This window comes from Saccopteryx leptura, chromosome 11 (assembly GCF_036850995.1).
Source record: "Saccopteryx leptura isolate mSacLep1 chromosome 11, mSacLep1_pri_phased_curated, whole genome shotgun sequence".
Taxonomy (NCBI): Eukaryota; Metazoa; Chordata; class Mammalia; order Chiroptera; family Emballonuridae; genus Saccopteryx; species Saccopteryx leptura.
In genome coordinates, this window is record NC_089513.1 from 58,612,411 (window position 1) to 58,632,413 (window position 20,003).

At 39.6% G+C, this 20,003-nt stretch overlaps 1 protein-coding gene and 1 non-coding gene across 3 annotated transcripts in view; both read right to left on the reverse strand.

Moving 5' to 3' along the window:
* Positions 1 to 20,003, reverse strand: part of PIEZO2 (piezo type mechanosensitive ion channel component 2) — a 496,788-nt gene that overhangs the window by 114,220 nt on the left and 362,565 nt on the right. For both annotated transcript variants that reach the window (XM_066352258.1, XM_066352260.1), the window contains exons 13-17: positions 18,498 to 18,728; positions 12,357 to 12,480; positions 10,983 to 11,278; positions 9,672 to 9,820; positions 7,014 to 7,187 (exon numbers count right to left, since the gene is read on the reverse strand). In XM_066352258.1, the coding sequence (XP_066208355.1) occupies positions 7,014 to 7,187; positions 9,672 to 9,820; positions 10,983 to 11,278; positions 12,357 to 12,480; positions 18,498 to 18,728 (974 nt within the window). The remainder of the gene's footprint in view (positions 1 to 7,013; positions 7,188 to 9,671; positions 9,821 to 10,982; positions 11,279 to 12,356; positions 12,481 to 18,497; positions 18,729 to 20,003) is intronic.
* TRNAA-UGC (transfer RNA alanine (anticodon UGC)) lies at positions 12,070 to 12,145 on the reverse strand. The gene has a single exon. It is a non-coding gene; the product is annotated as a tRNA-Ala (tRNA).

Here is a 20,003-nt window from a genome sequence, read left to right on the forward strand (position 1 = left end):
ATCATAGGATGGGTTTATACTTTGGGCCTCCAAACAGACATGGTAATAATGAACTGGATTCTCAGAGGAGCCCCTCCCTTCACCTCCCTCCCCCATCCCATTGTTTCTCCTGCCTTTCCCCACGGGGAGTTCATTTCAGTTCTGTGTTTTCTACAACCAACGCCTATAACTTTGTTGCCTTGCTTTTATTTTAATACAGGCTCTGAGCTGTAATCCTCTCACTGTTTCCTAAATCAAATAAGATCCTCTCACGGACTGTTTCTCATTTTGCACTCTAACACAACAGATGATATTTATCTGTTTATTCACCCGCTCTCTCCTTCATGCTCATCAGTCTTTCTTGTGTGTGTTTCTCTGCATCATTTTATTCTAATGATGGTGCTGAGGACTCTCCCCCTGGAGGGCAAAAATCCAGCCTTACTCTCCTCATCTCCACTGCATAATGTAGCATTGTGCTTGGTATACACTATGATCCACTGAATGTTTGGTGGATAAATTCTACGCCTGGTGAGGCACTCTTATCTGAAACAGAAGAAACCAATTAGGTTACATGGAGAATTGAAGAGGTTTAATGCTATACTGGAAACCTGACTTTGAAAAGCCACATATTAAGCTAGTTACCATGAAAGAAAATTGATATTTTGCCTTTGTAAAATCCCATCTAGATTCCATTTATTTATAACTATTCTGGTTTAGAATATGTTGTAATGTAAACTTCACTCACCTCATTTTTTAGAATACTAGAAAAAAGATGTCTTTGGAATTTATAGTGTTTATAATATAAGTAGTATTTAAACTAGAATATTTATACTGTTTAAGATTATTTTCTAGAATTTACAGACACTTTTAGAAGACTGTATTCACAGAGGAGCAAATGATTTGTAAATTTAATATCACATCTTAAATGTGTGTGGTACTAATTCCTCCCAAATAATCTACCAGATAGGATGGGGTGCAAAGCCTTCCATTTCTATTTTTTACTGAGGAGAAATAAACATTAATCCTGTTAAAAGTATTCTAATACATACTGATTACTAATTCATTTGGATCTTCCCTACAATTATTTATATCATCAAACTTTTATTAGTCGCTCATTCTCCTCAACATTGGTCCCATCTCGCACCTTAGATGGTAACACATAATTTAAACAACCCAGAAGTTGAATGTAGCTCACCCTCTTTCATTGAGAACTTGCGTTTATAAGCACATTATTCTTCTTATAAAATAAAAATAACAATGAGCATAAAGAAATAAATTATGAAAATAAGTAAAACGTCTTTACTTAATAAAAGCATTCACCTCACCAATCTAATCAAAAGTAAGCCCTATTCAAAACTGACCACACACACTGCCTTTCAGAAGCACACGTTATCTAATGAGAGATGGGTTTATTTAGCAAGGTTTTCTCTGGGGCATAGCTCTGGCCTTTATTAACATGCTAACATCAAGGCAAAAATAAGAGATTTAACTAGGAAGAGAATAGTGCCAATGTTGAAACGCTTCAAGTTTTTAATTATTTTGGATGACTTTGAATCTTAATCATTCTACATCTCCTAAGTTAATTCAATGGCCTTGAAACTTGAGGTAACAGGCATTGGTTTCTCTCAAGAGGTAAGTCTGGGACAATTAGGGCCAACATTTGTATCAGGCTCAGCCAACCAGGTCCATCAAACCAACTCCTGTTTTCTTTAGTGTCCCAGCCATCTTCCATAAAGCAAATGGTAAATATGAGAAACATACACAGAGAAAGAGAGAATAGTCCCTTATGTTTGGAGGGATGAGATTTAAATAGTTGCTCAAGATTTCTAGGTAGAGTCTATCTTTTACTTCTGCGTCTATCAGCTAAAAACCTGAGGTTCACTTTGCTCTCTCAGGTTATCAACAAACTGGCTTCCAAAGGCAACCATCCAGTCCTCATTCCTCCTTTCTGCAATCTGCACAATGAGCACTGATTTTGCACACGTCTTTTTAGAAGCACTACCTACGAAGGTTTGCGTTTTGGTTGTTAGCCTTAGGATTTTACCTCAGAGATAAGTGAGTAGAATAAAACTTTCAAAGAGTTATATTGTTAATTGGATTTATAGTAAAATAAGTGTTTCTATCACCTAAATTATTGGTTTTATTACTAATTCCATGAGGTTATGGGAGTAGATATTTTAATTCACCTAGTTAATAAGGTAAGAATAGTTTTAGTAAATGAAATCCCAAAGGATCTTGACTCTGTACTCTTGGGGCACTTGAGGACAAATATATACACAATACTATCAATTCCAACTCTTTATTATGTGTGGTCATTTGCATTTTTTATCTCCCCAGCTAGGTGACATGCAGCTAAGATAGGGTCATATCTTAGTGCTCACCTTGGTGCCTATTGTGGTAAGCAAATAAATTGTGAAACTGGTGATATAAAATACCTTCTTCAATATGTTGATCTTTAAGTAGACACATATTTGAATAAACTGATGTTTTAATTTTCTTTCACCATATATTGTGACTGTTTTCACTTCATTTAGTAAGTATCAACTGAGGGTCAGCTATTAGGTAAGGCCCCAAGGTAGGTGGTAAGTGGATACCTTGGTGATTTATAGGGGACTCCAGGCCTGAGGAGCTGACACCTCTGGCCAGGGAGATAAGACAAGCAGGCAGCTAGAGGGCTGGGAGGCAAGTGTCAGGAGGCAGCGATGAGAAAGAGCTACAGGAATTCAGAGGAAGGGCAGTGACTTTTAGCAGGGCAAGTTTGTGGAGGAGGTGGTTCTTGAGCTGAGCTCTCAATTTATGTGTCCAATAGAAAGATGAGCTCTCAGGCAAGCCTTGAACTAATTCTACCAAAGAATAAAATTAGTGGTGCATGCATTTGAACCCAGACCAAAGCACCAGCTGAAGAACCCTGTCAACCTCCAAATCCGCTTGGCGGCACCATTTGGTATAAGCACCAAATGGTTTGATTTGCACAATAACATCCATGAGCATACCTGAAGACCATCATCCACTCTCTGATGACATAGTTTTTCATTTACAAAACAGTACAACGTCTTACAGACTCAGAAACCGTTTTTAAGAAAATTCAGGGAGAAAACACTGAAGTACCCACCTATTTATTATTAGATAGACACGCCCATTGACTTTGGCATGGCTACGAGGCGAGAGATGGAAGCACAGGTGGCATGCGGTGGCAGTGGGAGACAGGTGGAGAGAAAGAGGAGACTGTTAGGCAGAGGCCAGTGCGGCGGACTGTCTGTGAGCTTTACCCGCTTTACCCGCCCGGCGTGTCTTCATCACGCACGTTCACGCACTCAAGAGTAGTCTAGATAGCGAGATCCAGTAGCAACATCAAGTTAAACACGTTCAGGAGAAATGCTTGAATATAACAAGTCTTTCCATTCTTCTTATCCCTTCCCATCTTACACACGTTATTAAAAATTTGTAATGTTTAAATTTGCAGGGTACACTGATTAAATAAAATACAATCTTTAATTCTTGTTCCTTTCCCAGAATTTAAAAAAAAAAAATAGAAAGTTACTAAGTCACCAAATTCAAGATAATTGTTCTCTAAGTTTTTCTATAACAATTTTAGAAAGTCTTTGTATTTCTATATGCATCACAATATATTCTGAAATAAATTATGGACCAATCGTAGTGATAGATATTTAAATACCTAGTGAATATTTAGCACATTTTTTATTAAGTATATATCAGAATAATATTTGTGGTATAATTATTACATAGTTTATTAATAAGAAAGTCAAATGATAGTCCTGAGAATACCAACTTAAAAATAATACTACTTTCCTCTTATGTATAGCATAAGACTTCTTCATAATGCTAAGTTGACAAATTCTGTCACAGTGAGTGGCTCCAGACACGTGACGTTTCCCTGCGCTACCCCTGTGAACAAGGCACGCAGCACACACACACCACAGACAGGACGGGAAAATAACACCAGATGTTTACAGAAACAATAACATGTGCATCGACTTAAGGAGCACAGTGAATTGACTGCTCCTGGTTTGTGGGCCCTCTTTGTTAAAGCATCTACCGAGGAAATGGGATTGTGAAAGAAAAGCATGACAGTCATCCCCACACTGAACATATTTCTTTTTCTCCATCATTTCATCTCTAATATAGTCAATCATTAGGACTCCAGAGACAAACAAGAAAAAAAGAAAAGAAAGAAAATACTGTGAGGTGAACATTATTAGTAAGAAAAATACTGCAATGGGAAAGATTTGCTAAAAAGATAAGGGAATATATCATATGACTGAAGTTAAAATTTGGGGACTTTTAAATTAAACTCTGGTATAAAGTCCCAAAATACTAAACCAGAGTGAGTCTTTCAAATTCCTTAAGGTTCCAGAGACTTTTTTCCACAAAAGTAAAAATGAAATTCCATATAACTAAACTCTTCAGATAGCTGACATTATAGGCTCTCTCCTCTCCCTTTAAATTTTACTGGAAAATTACTTGTGAGGGGAGTGCTTAGAGGTAAACTGAAGCACCCAGGAAGGCAAGCAGAGAGCTCACTCTGCTACAGTTCCTAGACCGTCTTCCCTCGCTGTGGTCTGGGAGGAAGGGCTGGGAATGCAGCAGCTGAGGAAACTGGGAAAATGTATCTTAACATGAGGCTGTAGTCCTTCCCCAGAACACATGACTAAATAATATTCTATATACTTAAAGGGAATTCAATTTTCACATACCCTTCACATAAAAAAATTATGATTCCTTAGGCTGGTAAAATCTTTGCTGAGGTGTATTTTTTCTTGTAAAAATGTGGTCCTGAAAATCTCTATTTTTCTGGAAAAAAAAAGTGACATTCTCTATTTGATTGTGTGAGAGAAGACTCAGATACGTGATAATAAAAATAATGGCAAGTGCCTAACCAGTAGTGGTACAGTGGAAACAGCATCAACCCTGAGATCTCTAACTTGAGGGCAGGCTCATCTAGATTGAACATGGTCTCACCAGCTTGAGTGCAGGGTCACTGGTTTAAGCGCAAGGTCACTGGCTTAAGCTCAATATGATCCTGTGGTCACTGGCTTAAGCTCAAGGTTACTGGTTTGAGCAAGGGGTCACAGACTCAGCTGGAGTCCCCTGATCAAGGCATGTATGAGAAGTAATCAATGGATAACTGAAGTAATGCAACTATAAGTTGATGCTTCTTATCTCTCTCCCTTCCTGTCCCTTTCTCACTAAAAGAAAAATAAAACAAAATAATAATAATGACAAGCAACAGCTCCTACAAACTGGAGAAGCTTCTACCAAAGAGAAAAGATGCAAAGGCAAAAGGCATTTAGACGAAAAAAATTAAAAAGGTATCATTAGCAATTAGTAATAGTTACATTTCTTTCACAATCATTTTAATCTACTCTGCTGACTAAAAGATTTTTTTTTATTAATGAATATGTTACATTGTCAGAGTTAAATATCAAATACTAGTTCAATCCACAGGTATCACAAGTAATGTCAAAAATCATCAAATAATACTTTTTATAATTATTGACAACTCACTTTTCTATGCAGGCATTGCTTTTAGAAATTTTTAATCTTAGGGTTATTTCTCTTGCCAACAAGTCTGCCTATAAATAATCTTTCCTAGGGATCTTCAAACATCTTTTTTCTTACACTTCTACTTTTTTTAAAATTTATTTTTCAATGACATTAGATATACAATATTGTATTAGTTTCAGATGTACAACATAGTGATTTGACATTTATATACCTTACAAAATGATCACCCTGATAAACCTAATAATTATTTTATTTTTCTTAATGTCATTGAAGGCAGCCACTTACCCCATTCATACCCTTCTCCTCTTAAAGCATTGAGAGGAGAAAGTTTTAGTTGAGCTTGATTATTTATGGTAGCAAAATAGGATAAGAAATAATGACTGGTTGATACCTCTTGATTCTATTGGTTGGGGGCCATTGACACACTGACAGTCATCTAGAGTTTGCTCAGAAGAAAAACTAAATGAAACTGTAAGTTCAACTAAACACAATGAGAAAAATTAATCTACTGTTCATAAGTAAATAGATAAAAATTATAAAATGTTTTTCATAATAAATAAAAATGTTTTGGAATTATCTTTAATTTCAGCTCCTACTACAGCAGAAAATGGAAACTTTGGTATTTTATAAACTGTGCATGATAAAAAACTACTTCATCTTTTTTTCTTTTGATGAACTCATTTTTTCCCTTGAAAAAGAGTTAAGGAGAATTTTCAGCTGTGGCATCTGTGTGCTTTAATGTAGCCCTTGGCTTCCTTAGTTAAGGAACAAGTGTTTTTCCAAACACTGAATGATGGAGCGGAGAAGAACATCCATATTGACATTTATTAGAAGAATGATGGTAATTTTCCTGTGATACAACAGATTGAGGAATTTACAATAACCTATTGTGGTTTCAACACACATGGGCAGAGAGAGCAATATCCCCTCTGTTACTTGTAGACAGTTTCTATTTATTGATGCAAAGACAACAACAGAACGCTGATAAAAGATGTTGCCTTCACTTTCTCTTCTTAAACATTATTCTAGTTACTAGTCGACTGCAGATTCTGTCCTTTTAGCTAAGGCTCACTTCCAAGAGGGAAGGGAAAATTCTGCCCATCATCTTTTGGTATGATCTTCCTCACGATGACTCCTTACTGATTGTCAGCACCATAGGAAACCCATCCTTTGAATTAGCTAGATTTTGTAACTTTCCCAAAACACATCGCCAGTCTTGACACAATATGCATCACCAACTCTGAGGTATTTTCGTCTGCACAGCTACTCTGAATCTACTCAATGACTACAATCAAGGTCAATTTAATCAGTCATAAATCATTACCGATTGTTTAAAAAAATGTCATTAAATGTCCCATATTTCTTTTTTATTTTTTCACTCACAGGTTGATACTCAAGGTTGAAACTCTAAGTTAAATTATTGGCTTTTTGCAAGGCAAGCGAGGGAAGGTGGGGAATTAAATAAAGCTGCCTTCCCATTGAGTTCTGTGCTTCCTGCGCTCCCTCACCTGTAGATGGCGCTGTCTTCCTTGCTGGGAATGGAATTAAGGTCTGTGAGTTCCAGGAACCGATCATGGAAATAGTGAAGGTGTAAAATGCACACCAGCAGAAAGGAGGTTGGGATGAATATGCGAGTGAATAGTTCAGCCACAGTGAACTGTTTTAAGCCAAGATCCTCAAGCCTGTAAAACAAAACAAAATAAAAAAATCAGGAACTTTCTTTAGGAAATGAAGACACAGTCTCTTCACTATGAATTCCAGCCCGGTCTTTCCCCTTCACCGGGCTCACCACTGGGCACACCCTTCACTCCCACACATCCCACTCTGGCTTTCCTTTCCAGAGTCCAATGTACCTGGTGGTCAGTAACCACCCCAGTATTGCCAAATTCGGTGGCTGCTGCTCTATCTTTGTTCAGTCTTGCCTTTAGTCCTTGAAACAGTCCTGGTTTTCCTTTTTGTCACTATCTCCTCCTTTGTATTGGACCTCCAGAGGCTGAAGTACTCCCAGGGCTCAGTGCTGAGCTTCTCTAGCTGGTTTTTCCCTAGGAAATCTCCTTCTTCCTGGGGACTAAACACCATCTTTACATCGATGGCTCATGTACATTTAAAGCTCAGGCATTTCCTATGGATTCTGATACCTAAATGTCCACTGGAAATAAATCAGTTGTTTCAGAGTTATTTCATATTTAGTGTTTTCAAAACAGTGTTCTTGATTTCCCTCGTTTCCTCCGGCAAGCTGTTCTCCACCCACTCTCCCTGCTTAAATCTCCTCTGGTACAGCCGCCTAATTCCATGAGCCAAATTCCAAAGTCAGGAGGAGGCCTTCCTTGATCCTTTTTTTGCCTTCACATCTCGTTCACCTACTTTTTGCTCACTGCCCGAACCATCTCTGGAATCTGCGCACTTCTGTTATCCATCTCTACTGCCACCTCTGCCGGGCGAAGCCACCAGCGTGCCTCACGGTTTCATGGCTATTGCTCACTGAGCAGTCTTCTCGTTTTGATCCTGCCTCCTGACACATCCCTTTTTCTCTGCCAGTTCAGAATGCTTTAAAGTCTTAAAAATTTCACCAAGAATGAAATACCAACCACGGCTACCAATTGCCACGTGCGATGTCCTAGGTGCCTGGCTGAACTCTCCCACCTCTTCTCCTTCCACTCTCCACCCCTTTGCTCCTGCCAGGAGAACATTCCTTTAGTTCCCCGTATCAGCCAGATTCCGTCCTGCCTCAGCGTGTTTGCATTTGCTGTTGTCTTTGCCTGGGATGCTCTCCCACAGACAAGCTCTTTCTTAGCTTTCAGGTGGGATTTAAATGACATCCACTTATTGACGCCTGGCCTGACCACTCCACTTATGCCTCGCATCCCTCATTATTTACTAACCCAGCCTGGGTTTTTTTGTTTTGTTTTGTTTTGTTTTTTGTATTTTTCTGAAGCTGGAAACGGGGAGGCAGTCAGACAGAGTCCCGCATGCACCCGACTGGGATCCACCCGGCATGCCCACCAGGGGGCGATGCTCTACCCATCTGGGGCATCACTCTGCTGCAATCACAGCCATTCTAGCGCCTGAGGCAGAGGCCACGGAGCCATCCTCAGTGCCCAGGTCAACTTTTGCTCCAATGGAGCCCTGGCTGCGGGAGGGGAAGAGAGAGACAGAGAGGAAGGAGAGGGGGAAGGGTGGAGAAGCAGATGGGCGCTTTTCCTGTGTGCCCTGGCCGGGAATTGAACCTGGGACTCCTGCATGCCAGGCTGACGCTCTACCACTGAGCCAACCGGCCAGGGCCTAACCCAGCCTGTTTCTGTTTCCTTCACAGGCCTGTCACAATTTGTAATGGATTTATTTGCACATTAAGTCTTTTTTTTATTTGTTTGTTTGTCTCCCCTACCAGAATACAAATGGCAAAGGGCTCAGATTCTGTCTCGCTGCCTGTTGTGTTCCCAGCACAGAACAGTGCCTGGCATCTGGAGGTCGTCCAATAAATATTTGTTGAATAAATGTTAACTATGTTTCAGTCTAGCTCCTTGGTGATCCTTTCCTTTTAATCTTTTCTCTTAGTCACCAAAGTATATTTACTCTATGCCCAATTCTGGTTGGATTTCTAAATTATTTTCAGAAATTCAAAGAAGCAAACTAGGGAAAGGATAGAGTGCCATTTATTTCGTGCACAGGAAAAATTATTTCATTGTCACTAGTCTATACGCACTTAAATTTCTTTTTCCGGTAAGTCAGCTACTCTTTAAAACCTTAGCATAAGCTACACAAATGAGGAGAAGTTGCCACTTTCTGAGTCCATGCGCCTAATGACGGACTGAAGAACTGAGCTCCAATTTGGAAAGCAGAAAACACGACTGGTTAATACGAAGCAAGTCTGAGTCACATGAAACTGACATTAGAAAATGTCATTTCATTACAATGAAGCTAACAATTCCCTTTCAGTCAGTTTGCTGTTCAGTCAATATTCATAAGTTCTTCCTATGTGCCGAGATCAGGGCTAGATAGAGAAGACACAAAGTGACTAAGACATAAATCCTGTTTTCAGGGGACTTATAGACATTGATGACATCATATTATAGTAAACTCTTCCATAAAAATATTTTGAACAATACGCATTCAGGTCTTCACCCTATTTGTCACTTTGACTCCCATCACACACCAAAATTGCTTACTTTTCTTTTTTCAAGCCAGTCATATTTTGCCACAGGCCTGGGAAGTTTTCAAACTGATATGTGTATATAAAGATAAGCACCAGCATAGTGTAAATAACCACAGACATCCAAAAATATTTCAGAATTTTCCTCCACCATTCATAGTGCACCTGTGAGTCAGATGTTCAAAACAAACAAGAAAAAAATTGGTTATAGGAAAACTTGCAAAACAAACAAACAAACAAACAAACTGGTTTATTCAACTAAGACAGTGATGATATTTACAGATACTTAAAAATAAAGTCTATTTAATTTTTAGTTTTTTCTGTTCCTCGTCAAGTTAAGTGGATCTGGGTTGGAATCTCAGTACGATCAGAAGTTGCTGATTGTGTCTTTGGGTGGGTTGCTGGGCCATACTGAGCTTCAGTCTCCTCTTCTATAAGTATCTACTTTGAAAGTTATTAAGACAATAATGTAATATTCATAAAGCTCGCAGCACAAGCTCTGGTCTATAGGAAGCATTCAAGGAATGGTATGGTAGATGCTGCCATCACTCTGTTTCTTGCTAGAAGAAAAGTGCCGGGGGTTTGATATTCAAGGTGCTACTATATGATTAAAAATGTGAAACCAACACGGAGAGAAACATCTCTCTGTAGCACAGCCTGTGGATATTCATTACAGAATACCTTCCTGATTTCAGTTGAGATATTTTTACCTCCACAATAATATACTCTTGTTTATTGTAGTTGCTTTGTATCTTTTCTTTGGTGCTTGCAAAAATATTTTACTGTTGCACTTGTTTATATCATTGGGTTAAAACTTCTATTATTGGTTAAAACTGAAATTGTGGAGAGGCTAATTAATTATGATATAATCTTTTATAAATTCTAATTAATGAAATACTAAAGTAGTTGATGCATTATACATATATATGTAGACGCATACCAATATTTTCCAATTCCAGAGTGTAAAATACATGTGAACTGGGTATCGTACAGTATTTTAGATTATTCAGCCACTGTTCTTAAAGTACTATTTAAAATTAATCTAATGATACAGTCTTCTTTCTTTAAGAATTTTTGGAAAAAAAATCACAAACTATTTTTTATTTACTTTTTAAGAACCTACAATTTAAAAACAATGAACAAGATGAAGATAGTCACTTTCCATTTAAGAATTCTTAGTATGTAGCGCTTGAATCGCATATCACTTAAATGACATGTGCATAGGATTAAAGTAACTTAGAATGCTGTCTAAGGAAGCTCATATATATATATATATATTCCTGGGGTGGGTGCGAGGATTAAAAATGGAGGACAATGGTTTACGCACCTGATACAAAGCCACACAGAACAGAAACAGCACCATGTAGATGATTTTGTACATCACAATTTTGCCCTCGAAGCTGACAAAGAAGAACATCCCTCCACAGACGTAGATCCAGTACTTGATGAACATGGCCACCACCAAATTGCCCAGTACTTTCATGATGTCCTGGTCATCATCTTCTCCCACTTCCTCCTCCTCTTCTTTCTTACTCTCTTGCTTCTCTGTCTTTTCTTCTTCTTCTTCTTCCTCCTCCTCCTCCTCTTCAGCTTCTCCTTCCACTTGTATATCTTGTTCGTCATCTTCAAAACAAAAGACCGTGCCATTAATACCTTGCTGGTCCCATGTCCAAATCCACACTTTGACAAGGGTCATGTGTGGACCATGGAAGCATATATTTTATGTGTTACTGTATATGATTTGAATGATTTTAGACTGTTCTGGTAAACAAGGCAGCATTTATAACTAATCATAGTCAATTTTTAGAACCTCCCTGAGTTACATTTTCAAGGAGATATAGTTGATAATATTTTAATTACTCTTTTAATAACACTTATTTTATTTTCAAGATCCACGATAGCTTTAAGTATAACAGGTTCTAGAAAAATAAACAGGCACTAATGAACACCAACCAAAACTACCATTTCAATTTTGAACTCTGGTGACCGTCCCAGTGGCACCTCAGAGGCATCATTTCACTTCTCGGAGGCCTATTCCTTCTTCCCTTCAGTGGGAATCACTTTTGTGAGGATCAAATGATACAATATTTTTCTTTTTTTTTTTTTGTATTTTTCTGAAGCTGGAAACAGGGAGAGACAGTCAGACAGACTCCCGCATGCGCCGGACCGGGATCCACCTGGCACGCCCACCAGGGGGCGATGCTCTGCCCACCAGGGGGCGATGCTCTGCCCCTCCAGGGCATCGCTCTGTCACAACCAGAGGCACTCTAGCGCCTGAGGCAGAGGCCGAGGAGCCATCCCCAGGGCCCGGGCCATCTTTGCTCCAATGGAGCCTTGGCTGCGGGAGGGGAAGAGAGAGACAGAGAGGAAGGAGAGGGGGAGGGGTGGAGAAGCAGATGGGTGCTTCTCCTGTGTGCCCTGGCCGGGAATCGAACCCGAGACTTCTGCACGCAAGGCCGACGCTCTACCACTGAGCCAACTGGCCAGGGCCAATACAATATTTTTCAAAAACTCCTTGTAAGCTCTCATGTGTACGCTAAACCTTACGCACTATAACACTGCTATTTATCATTCCAGGTTAATGTCAGCATCCTTTTGTTCTGGAACACAGTGGCTTTTCCTTTGTACTTTATGGGCTCTTTCTTTGTAATTGTGCTGAGCACAAGATATCTCTCGTCACACACTGTACACACTAATTTACCTTTTTCTTCAGTTTCCTGAGTTTCTATTTTGACTTCAGATAAAAAAGCTTCCTTTTCCCGAAGGGCTTTCTGCTCTGTGAGGTGCTGCCTTAGCAGGAGCCAGAAAGTAATGGTGAAAAGTATCTGCAAGCAGAGAATGAGCACAACAAGAATGAAGCCACCGTTTTAAGTGTAAGTCCATTTCAACAAATACAACATGTTCTCTCCATTTCAGTGGGAGCTGGCTCAGTAAACCTTTGTATTTGAAACAGAATCAGTGCCCGCTTGATTTCAATGGGCTTTCTCAATCCCCTTTCCCGAGGACGCTAGTGTGCATGCTCAGTTGCAGGGTCACATTTGGCACCGTGCAAGGCCCGGGTAAGATGCACCAGACAGTCTACATTACTTTCATATCGTCCAAAAATCAGTTACGGCAATTGTCCTCATGGAGTTAGCCCTTGATTTCCTGTCCTGACTGCGACATCAGCACAATTGTAACAGGAAGACATACTTCTATAATACTCATTGACTCCACAATTTCCTTATTTTGAAGAATTCTGAAGACAGGAAAAACAGCATTTCATCCTAGAAAATATCCTTCATATTCTCAATTATCTCTCAAAATCAAAGAGAGAATTATTTTATAACATGTACATTACTATTTGTAAATTAATGCGTTTTTTAGGTCTAAGAGAGAAAATCTTATGATTTTCCAGCTTTGTTCTTCAGAAAATAGAGAGCCTGATAATTTACATGCATACAATTTGCCCATTTAAAGTGTACAATTCTATGGTTTTTAGCATATTGATAGAGTTGTACAACCATCACTGCGGTCAATTTTAGAATATTTTCATCACTCTCAAAAGAAGCACCATAGTAGTCACCCCCTCTTCTTCCCACCTACCACTAGTGGTAAAATGTCTTCTTCTTAGTTTTTTTTTTAAGTGAGAGGAGGGGAGATAGACAGACTCCAGCACACACCCAGACTGGGATCCACCCAGCAATCCCCTGCTTGAATCAACCAAACTATCCTCAGCTTCCGGGCCGATGCTCGAGCCACTGGCTGTGAGAGGGGAAGGGAGAGTGAAGGGGGAGAGGGATGAGAAGAGAAGCAGATGGTCACTTCTCATCTGTGGCCTGACCAAGGATCAAACCCAGGACGTCTGCACGATGGGGTGATGCTCTATCCACTGAGCAAACCGGCCTACTTTCGGTCTTCTATAGATTGTCTAATCTGAACATTTTATATAAATGTTCATTATGTTTTATATAAATGTTCATTATGTTCAAATGAATTATGTAGGTATTCTTTTGTAAGTAGCTTTTCCTACTTCATAATGTTTTTAAAGTTTAGCCATGTTGTAACATGAGCTGGTACTTCATTCCATTTTATTATAAAATAATATTCAAGTGTATGAAAGCAACATTTTATTTATCTATTAATCAGTTGATGAACATTTAAGTTGTTACTATTTTGGGGGAACTATTATGAATAACACTGCTATGAGGATTCAAGGATTCAAGGACAAGTTTTTTTGTTTTAGTTTTTGTTTTGTTAGATTACATACTCTCATTTTTACTGAGAAAATACGGTTTGACATTACCTTTGGCCAAATTATCTATAAAGATAAAATATCTTTATATCTAATCCAACACTAGTAACCTATCTGCCCATACACATGCCTAACATACTTCAGTTAGCATTAACTGATTAAATGATCAACTATGTGTACTGAGTAGCAGCCATTGTGATTCAAGACCTACCCATTTAAAGGAATAGCTTTGTAATTTTTTAAAAAAATATTGGCTCTGGATGGTGGCTCAGTCGATAGAGCATTGGCCCAGTATATGGATGTCCCAGGTTCAATTCCTGATCAGGGCACACAGGAGAAGTAACCATCTGCTTCTTTCCCTCTTCTGCTCCTAAGGCCAGTAAATTATTGGTTTGAGCATGGCCATGGGCACTGAGAATAGCTCCCTCAGAGTGCAATAGCCTCAGGCACTAAAAATAGCTTGGTACTCAAGCACTGGCCCCAGACAGGGTTGCCAAGTGGATCCCAGTCAGGGTGCATGTGGATGTCTGCCTCACTATCTCCTCTCCTCTCACCTAAAAAATATTATTGAATTTATTGGGGTGACATTGGTCAAGTACAATTTTTTATGTGAACATAAATTTTCAGTTCTCTTGGTTACATACCTAGGAATGGAAAGCTGGGTCACGTGGTAACTCTATGTTACACTTTGAGGAACTGCCACTCTATTTTCTAAAGTGGTTGCATCATTTTACATTTCCACTAGCAGTATATGAAGGTTCCAATTTCTCTACCTCCTCATTAACACCTGTTACTGTCTATTTTTAACTCTAGCTATCTTCGTGGGTGGGATGTGGTAACTCATTCTGGTTCATAGGATTTTAATAAATACTTGCCAAAGAAATGAAAAAATAGGCAAACGAGTGGGTCATTTTTCCCTTTGAATAAGTACCCACTTAACCAACCATAACATCCACTTATTAGTTACCTTCAACATAAACCAGTGCCAATTAGTCCTGGTAAACACGCTTAACACCCAGTGAAATCAAGAACTGGCATGCCTATACTCTTGAAAATTTGGAATTAGACTTTTAGAGGTCACAATAAATTAAACTATAGCTACAAGTTGGGAAAGAAATTAGTTTCTCGAATGCATATGCATGACAGCCTAGGAACAGCTTGGGGCAGATGGGACATCTTTCCTGGGAAGGAGAGTTAAAGGCGAGGCTTTGAAGGCAGTGGTTGGTGGGCTTTGGTAGAGCCAGGAGCGAGAGAATGCTGTGCAGTGGCTGAGTCTGGCTCTACCAGAGGCGCCCAGACCTTTGAGCAACCAGGCCATATTCTTTCTTTCTCTCATTTTCTCTCACAGTAACCCATCCAGTACTCTGCTACCAGTGTGTGTTTAATAATGTCTTTGGCCAATGTTACTGTGATGGAGATTTTATGATCTTAGAGTTTTACTATTATCAATGACAGAGCCTTGCACTTTTTTCTTTCTTTTTTGAGCTCCTGGGTACATTAAAATGTAAATGCAGACCTTAGTCTCTTGAGAATAACATTTTTTACGTGTAATATATTTATTTTTCCAAAAATGTCTCCTTCCTCCAAAGAACTTTAATTTTCGGTTAGACAGGGAGATAATTCAACTAGTTAGGTGACATGCCATTAATGAGAAGTCTGACCAATATTTTGAGCTAGGTTGTAATGGCTCAGATCACACTATATTATAGTAGGAAGTTAGATAATTAACAAAAGAGGAGGGAACAAATGGAACAAGCACCTGGGGATGGCATCAGTCAGCTGTATTAACAGGGGGAGAAAATGGCAAGGAAAATTCCTTTCACTGAGTGCATTTGCAGTAGAAGCCAAAATGGTGACTATCAGATGGGGAGGGGAAAACCTGGGAAAATCTGGGAAAGAGATCTGATAGGGTAAGGGCACAAGCCCCCAGGAAATCCAGGAAGGAAACTGGACAGCGGGAAGGCACAGGAAAAGCTTGGGAAAAGCCAGGGAAGATACTGGGTAGGTTGGAAGAAAGCCTGTTCCTTCCCAAACCCCAGCAAATACATGGAAACAAGACAAAGAACCCAGTGCACCCTCCTTGGAGCGTGACCATGCCCTTCATTCTCACAGGCTTGTACTGTCTGCCTTCTTTTCTCATGAACTCTAAGGGTCCCCAACCAGGGGAGCAGCGACCAGTGGCAGAGGGCTCTCCTTTTGCCTCTGTAACTTCCTTTTTTTGTGTGACAGAGACAGAGGAGGCAGAGAGAGGGATAGATAGGGACAGACAGACAGGAAGGGAAAGAGATCAGAAGCATCAATTCTTTGTTGTGGCACCTTAGTTGTTCATTGATTGCTTTCTCATACGTGCCTTGAACGGGGGGCTACAGCAGAGTGAATGACCCCTTGCTCGAGCCAGCGACCTTGGGCTCAAGCTGGTGAGCCTTGCTCAAACCAGATGAGCCCGTACTCAAGCTGGTGACCTCGGAGTTTTGAACCTGGGTCCTCCCAGTCCCAGTCCAATGCTCTATCCACTGTGCCACTGCCTGGTCAGGCTGCAACTTCCTTTTCTGAGTTCACACAGCTGCTAGCCTACAGTCTTCCCACTCTCTGCTTCTCCAAGAGTGTACTGACTCTAGTTACTTTTTGCTCTGATAAGTCTTGCCGCTATCACTAAACGGCTCCTTGATGAGTGTCCCTGAAATTCTTTTCCTGTGACACTACTGAAGAACATATTTTCTCCCTTAACAAGAGGATGAGGGCCCTGGCCGGTTGGCTCAGCGGTAGAGCATCGGCCTGGCGTGCAGGAGTCCTGGGTTCGATTCCTGGCCAGGGCACACAGAAGAAGCGCCCATCTGCTTCTCCACCCCTCCCCCTCTCCTTCCTCTCTGTCTCTCTCTTCCCCTCCCGCAGCCAAGGCTCCATTGGAGCAAAGATGGCCCGGGCACTGAGGATGGCTCTGTGGCCTCTGCCTCAGGTGCTAGAATGGCTCTGGTTGCAACAGAGCAACGCCCCAGATGGGCAGAGCATCGCCCCTGGTGGGCGTGCCGGGTGGATCATGGTCGGGCGCATGCGGGAGTCTGTCTGACTGCCTCCCCGTTTCCAACTTCGGAAAAATGAAAAAACAAAAAAAACAACAAGAGGATGAGTTTTTAAATTTCTTTTATAAAAAGACTAACTTGGCAGTTGTGTGTGTGTAAAGGGAAAGATGGAAAGGGAAAGAATAAAAAGAATAGAGTGTCAGTTAAGGTGACCTCTGAATGAGAGTATTATGTGGGCTTTTAGCAGAGAGTAAGGTTTGGGAGAAAAGGTGCAAGTAAGGTAGGTATGGGAGTTTTATGTGACTGAATAAATGAATGAATAAAGTTGTCATGGTCCATGGACACAGGGGATTATGATCTAATTGTCATCAGCATTCACCTGTTAAGATTTCTTCCTTTATCTCAATAGTCTTTACCAAAAAATCTGTTACAAGAACCAGTCTTCAGTATAGTCTGCTCAATATCTCATTTATGCCTGAATGCCTTAGTTATGGGCTACTTGGAACATGTAAAAAAGTTGGATTTCATGGGATGTAAGTAAATGTCTCTTTCAGAGAGCCGTTCTCTACTTAGAGAAAGGTTTCCAAGGCTCATTCATAATTATACGGGATTACCTTTCCTGTCCTAACACAGCCATCAGCACAAAGGGGAGATGGATGCCCAGTGTGCTACTCTGTTCACAAAGCAAAACACTGAGGCACCTAACCTTCTGAGGTAGAACTACTCAAATGGGACAAGAAAACAGATGGATAGTGAAAGGTTATGAACTTCCTAACTGCAGATGAAGGCATAGTATATGATCAATAGAAAAAAAAAGCACATCATATTTGATTTTTTGCCGTTAAAAACCATTTTAAGGTGTAATTGGAGAAGAACAATGTTTTCACTAATAATCAGTAAGTGCCTGAAGCAGCCATGCTTTCAGCCTGTTCTGCAAATTAATGTCAAAGTCTTCTAATTCTTTGATACATTTACATTTTATTTTCCTATTGCCCCATCTAACTTCTACTATGTCATTGATTTTCAACCTTTTTCATATTATGGCACACATTAATTAATTACTAAAATTCTGTGGCTCACGAAAAAATGTAATTTTTGTTGACCTGACCAAAAAAAAAAAAATAGGCATAATTTTGATTTACTCACATTGATGGCTATTGTTGTGTTGCCATTTTCTTTTATTTGACAATATAAAGGTAAAGAGGTTAGTGACCCTGACTACATAGTCAGCTATTGCATGTTTTAAAAAATCTTGCACCACACCAGTGTGCCTGCCACGACACACCTGTTGAAAATTATTTTATACTATAATTTATACTAAAAATAATTTAGACTATCTTTTTTTTTCTTTGAGTGGAAAGCACTGTCACTTTAAAATAAAATCTAAAAGCACGATGTAATATTTGTTCGATTTGAAATTTCAGACACCTCAAAGCAATATAAATGATTTCTTATAGATTCACATCTATTCATTTTTGTAAAGCAGTCAATATTTGGTACCTGTTTTTTTGTAAGTGTTTGCTTAGGCATGATTATTATAATTATTGTGGGTGTAATGTTTTGTTTTCTTATTTTCCCATTCACTTACTTTTGAGGCAAGTTCTCCTGGCTCTTTCTTTTCTAAAAATCCCGGGACCTTTTTAATTTCCGGAAGTTCAAAACTCCATATATACTGTAATATCAGCAACAGATTTGCATAGACAACCATGAAAGGAGAGCTGATCATAGCGTATTTTCTTCTGTTGCGAATCATCCAAAGAGTGCACGACCAAATTAATAGCACAAAAGTCAACCAGCTGTGGTAGGTGATGCTCCAAGCCTTGAGGGAGAAAGGAAGAGAAAAAACAATGGTCAACACAATGTATGGCCCCCAACGCTGGTAAGTTAAGCTATCCATAGAGAAAAATTTAATAATATAAGAGAGTTGTGCTGAAATCATGGGAAGAGATCCCAACCTGTGGCAGAGGGAGAGAAGAGAAGAGAAAGACTGATTCTTCTGAGAAGAACCTGCTTTTCCACTTCCTGTGAGGAATCTAGTTAAAGGCAAGGGGGGGGGGGATGTCTTTGTTCCATGTCCTTTTCCCTCAAACCTCAAGGGTCTTCATTTTCACCCTACTTTGCAATATTAAAAGCAACTGTAAGGGCCTTCTCCCCTCTATTACCAAACTTGCTTGGAGTCAGCAGTTACTTAAGGGTGCCGAGTGTGGCTCGCAGCTGGGCTCAGAGATGGAAGCTGTGGGAATACCCAGGGTGAGCACACTCGGTGGGCTTCAGAGATCGATCACGCTTAGATGATTCAAAAAGATACACACGTTAGAAATTAGAAAATGTACACGAGGAAGTTGTGTGTTAGGCTTTTGTGCACCCCAAACAAGAAAGCCAAGTTAACTTACAAACCAGCCTTAGCTTTTGTCCTGTAAGGCAGTGGTCTCCAACCTCTGGGGCCACGAACTGGTACCGGTCCATAGGCCATTTGGTACCGGTCCACAGAGGAAGAATAAATAACTTACACTATTTCCGTTTTATTTATATTTAAGTCTGAATGATGTTTTATTTTTAAAGAATGACCAGATCTCCTCTGTTACATTCATCTAAGACTCACTCTTGACACTTGTCTCGGTCACATGATACATTTATCTGTCCCACCCTAAAAGGCCGGTCTGTGAAAATATTTTCTGATATTAAATGGGTCCGTGACCCAAAAAAGGTTGGGGACCACTGCTGTAAGGGGTAGGACAAAAGAGCCCTCACAACATTTGGACAAATGATCCTCACACTAACCTTTTGAAAATTCAGAAATATATCTCAAAGGGCAGCTACCAGACAATCTGTAAAGCAGGCTCATAATATATATTAATAGTATGAACTTCAGGAAATCTACATGTTTTATTATAACCTCTGATATAAAATTTTTGTGAAAAGACCTTTAAAAACACCTTCTAGATATAGTTTAGGCTAACTGTAATCAATAATATTCCTGAAATATCATTATTATCAGGAATTAGTTATAAAGTCTAAAATATTTTACAAGTTGGTTTTGCTTCTGGAAAATAGGTAAATATCAAGACAAAGAAAGTCAGCATGAACAAAGGAC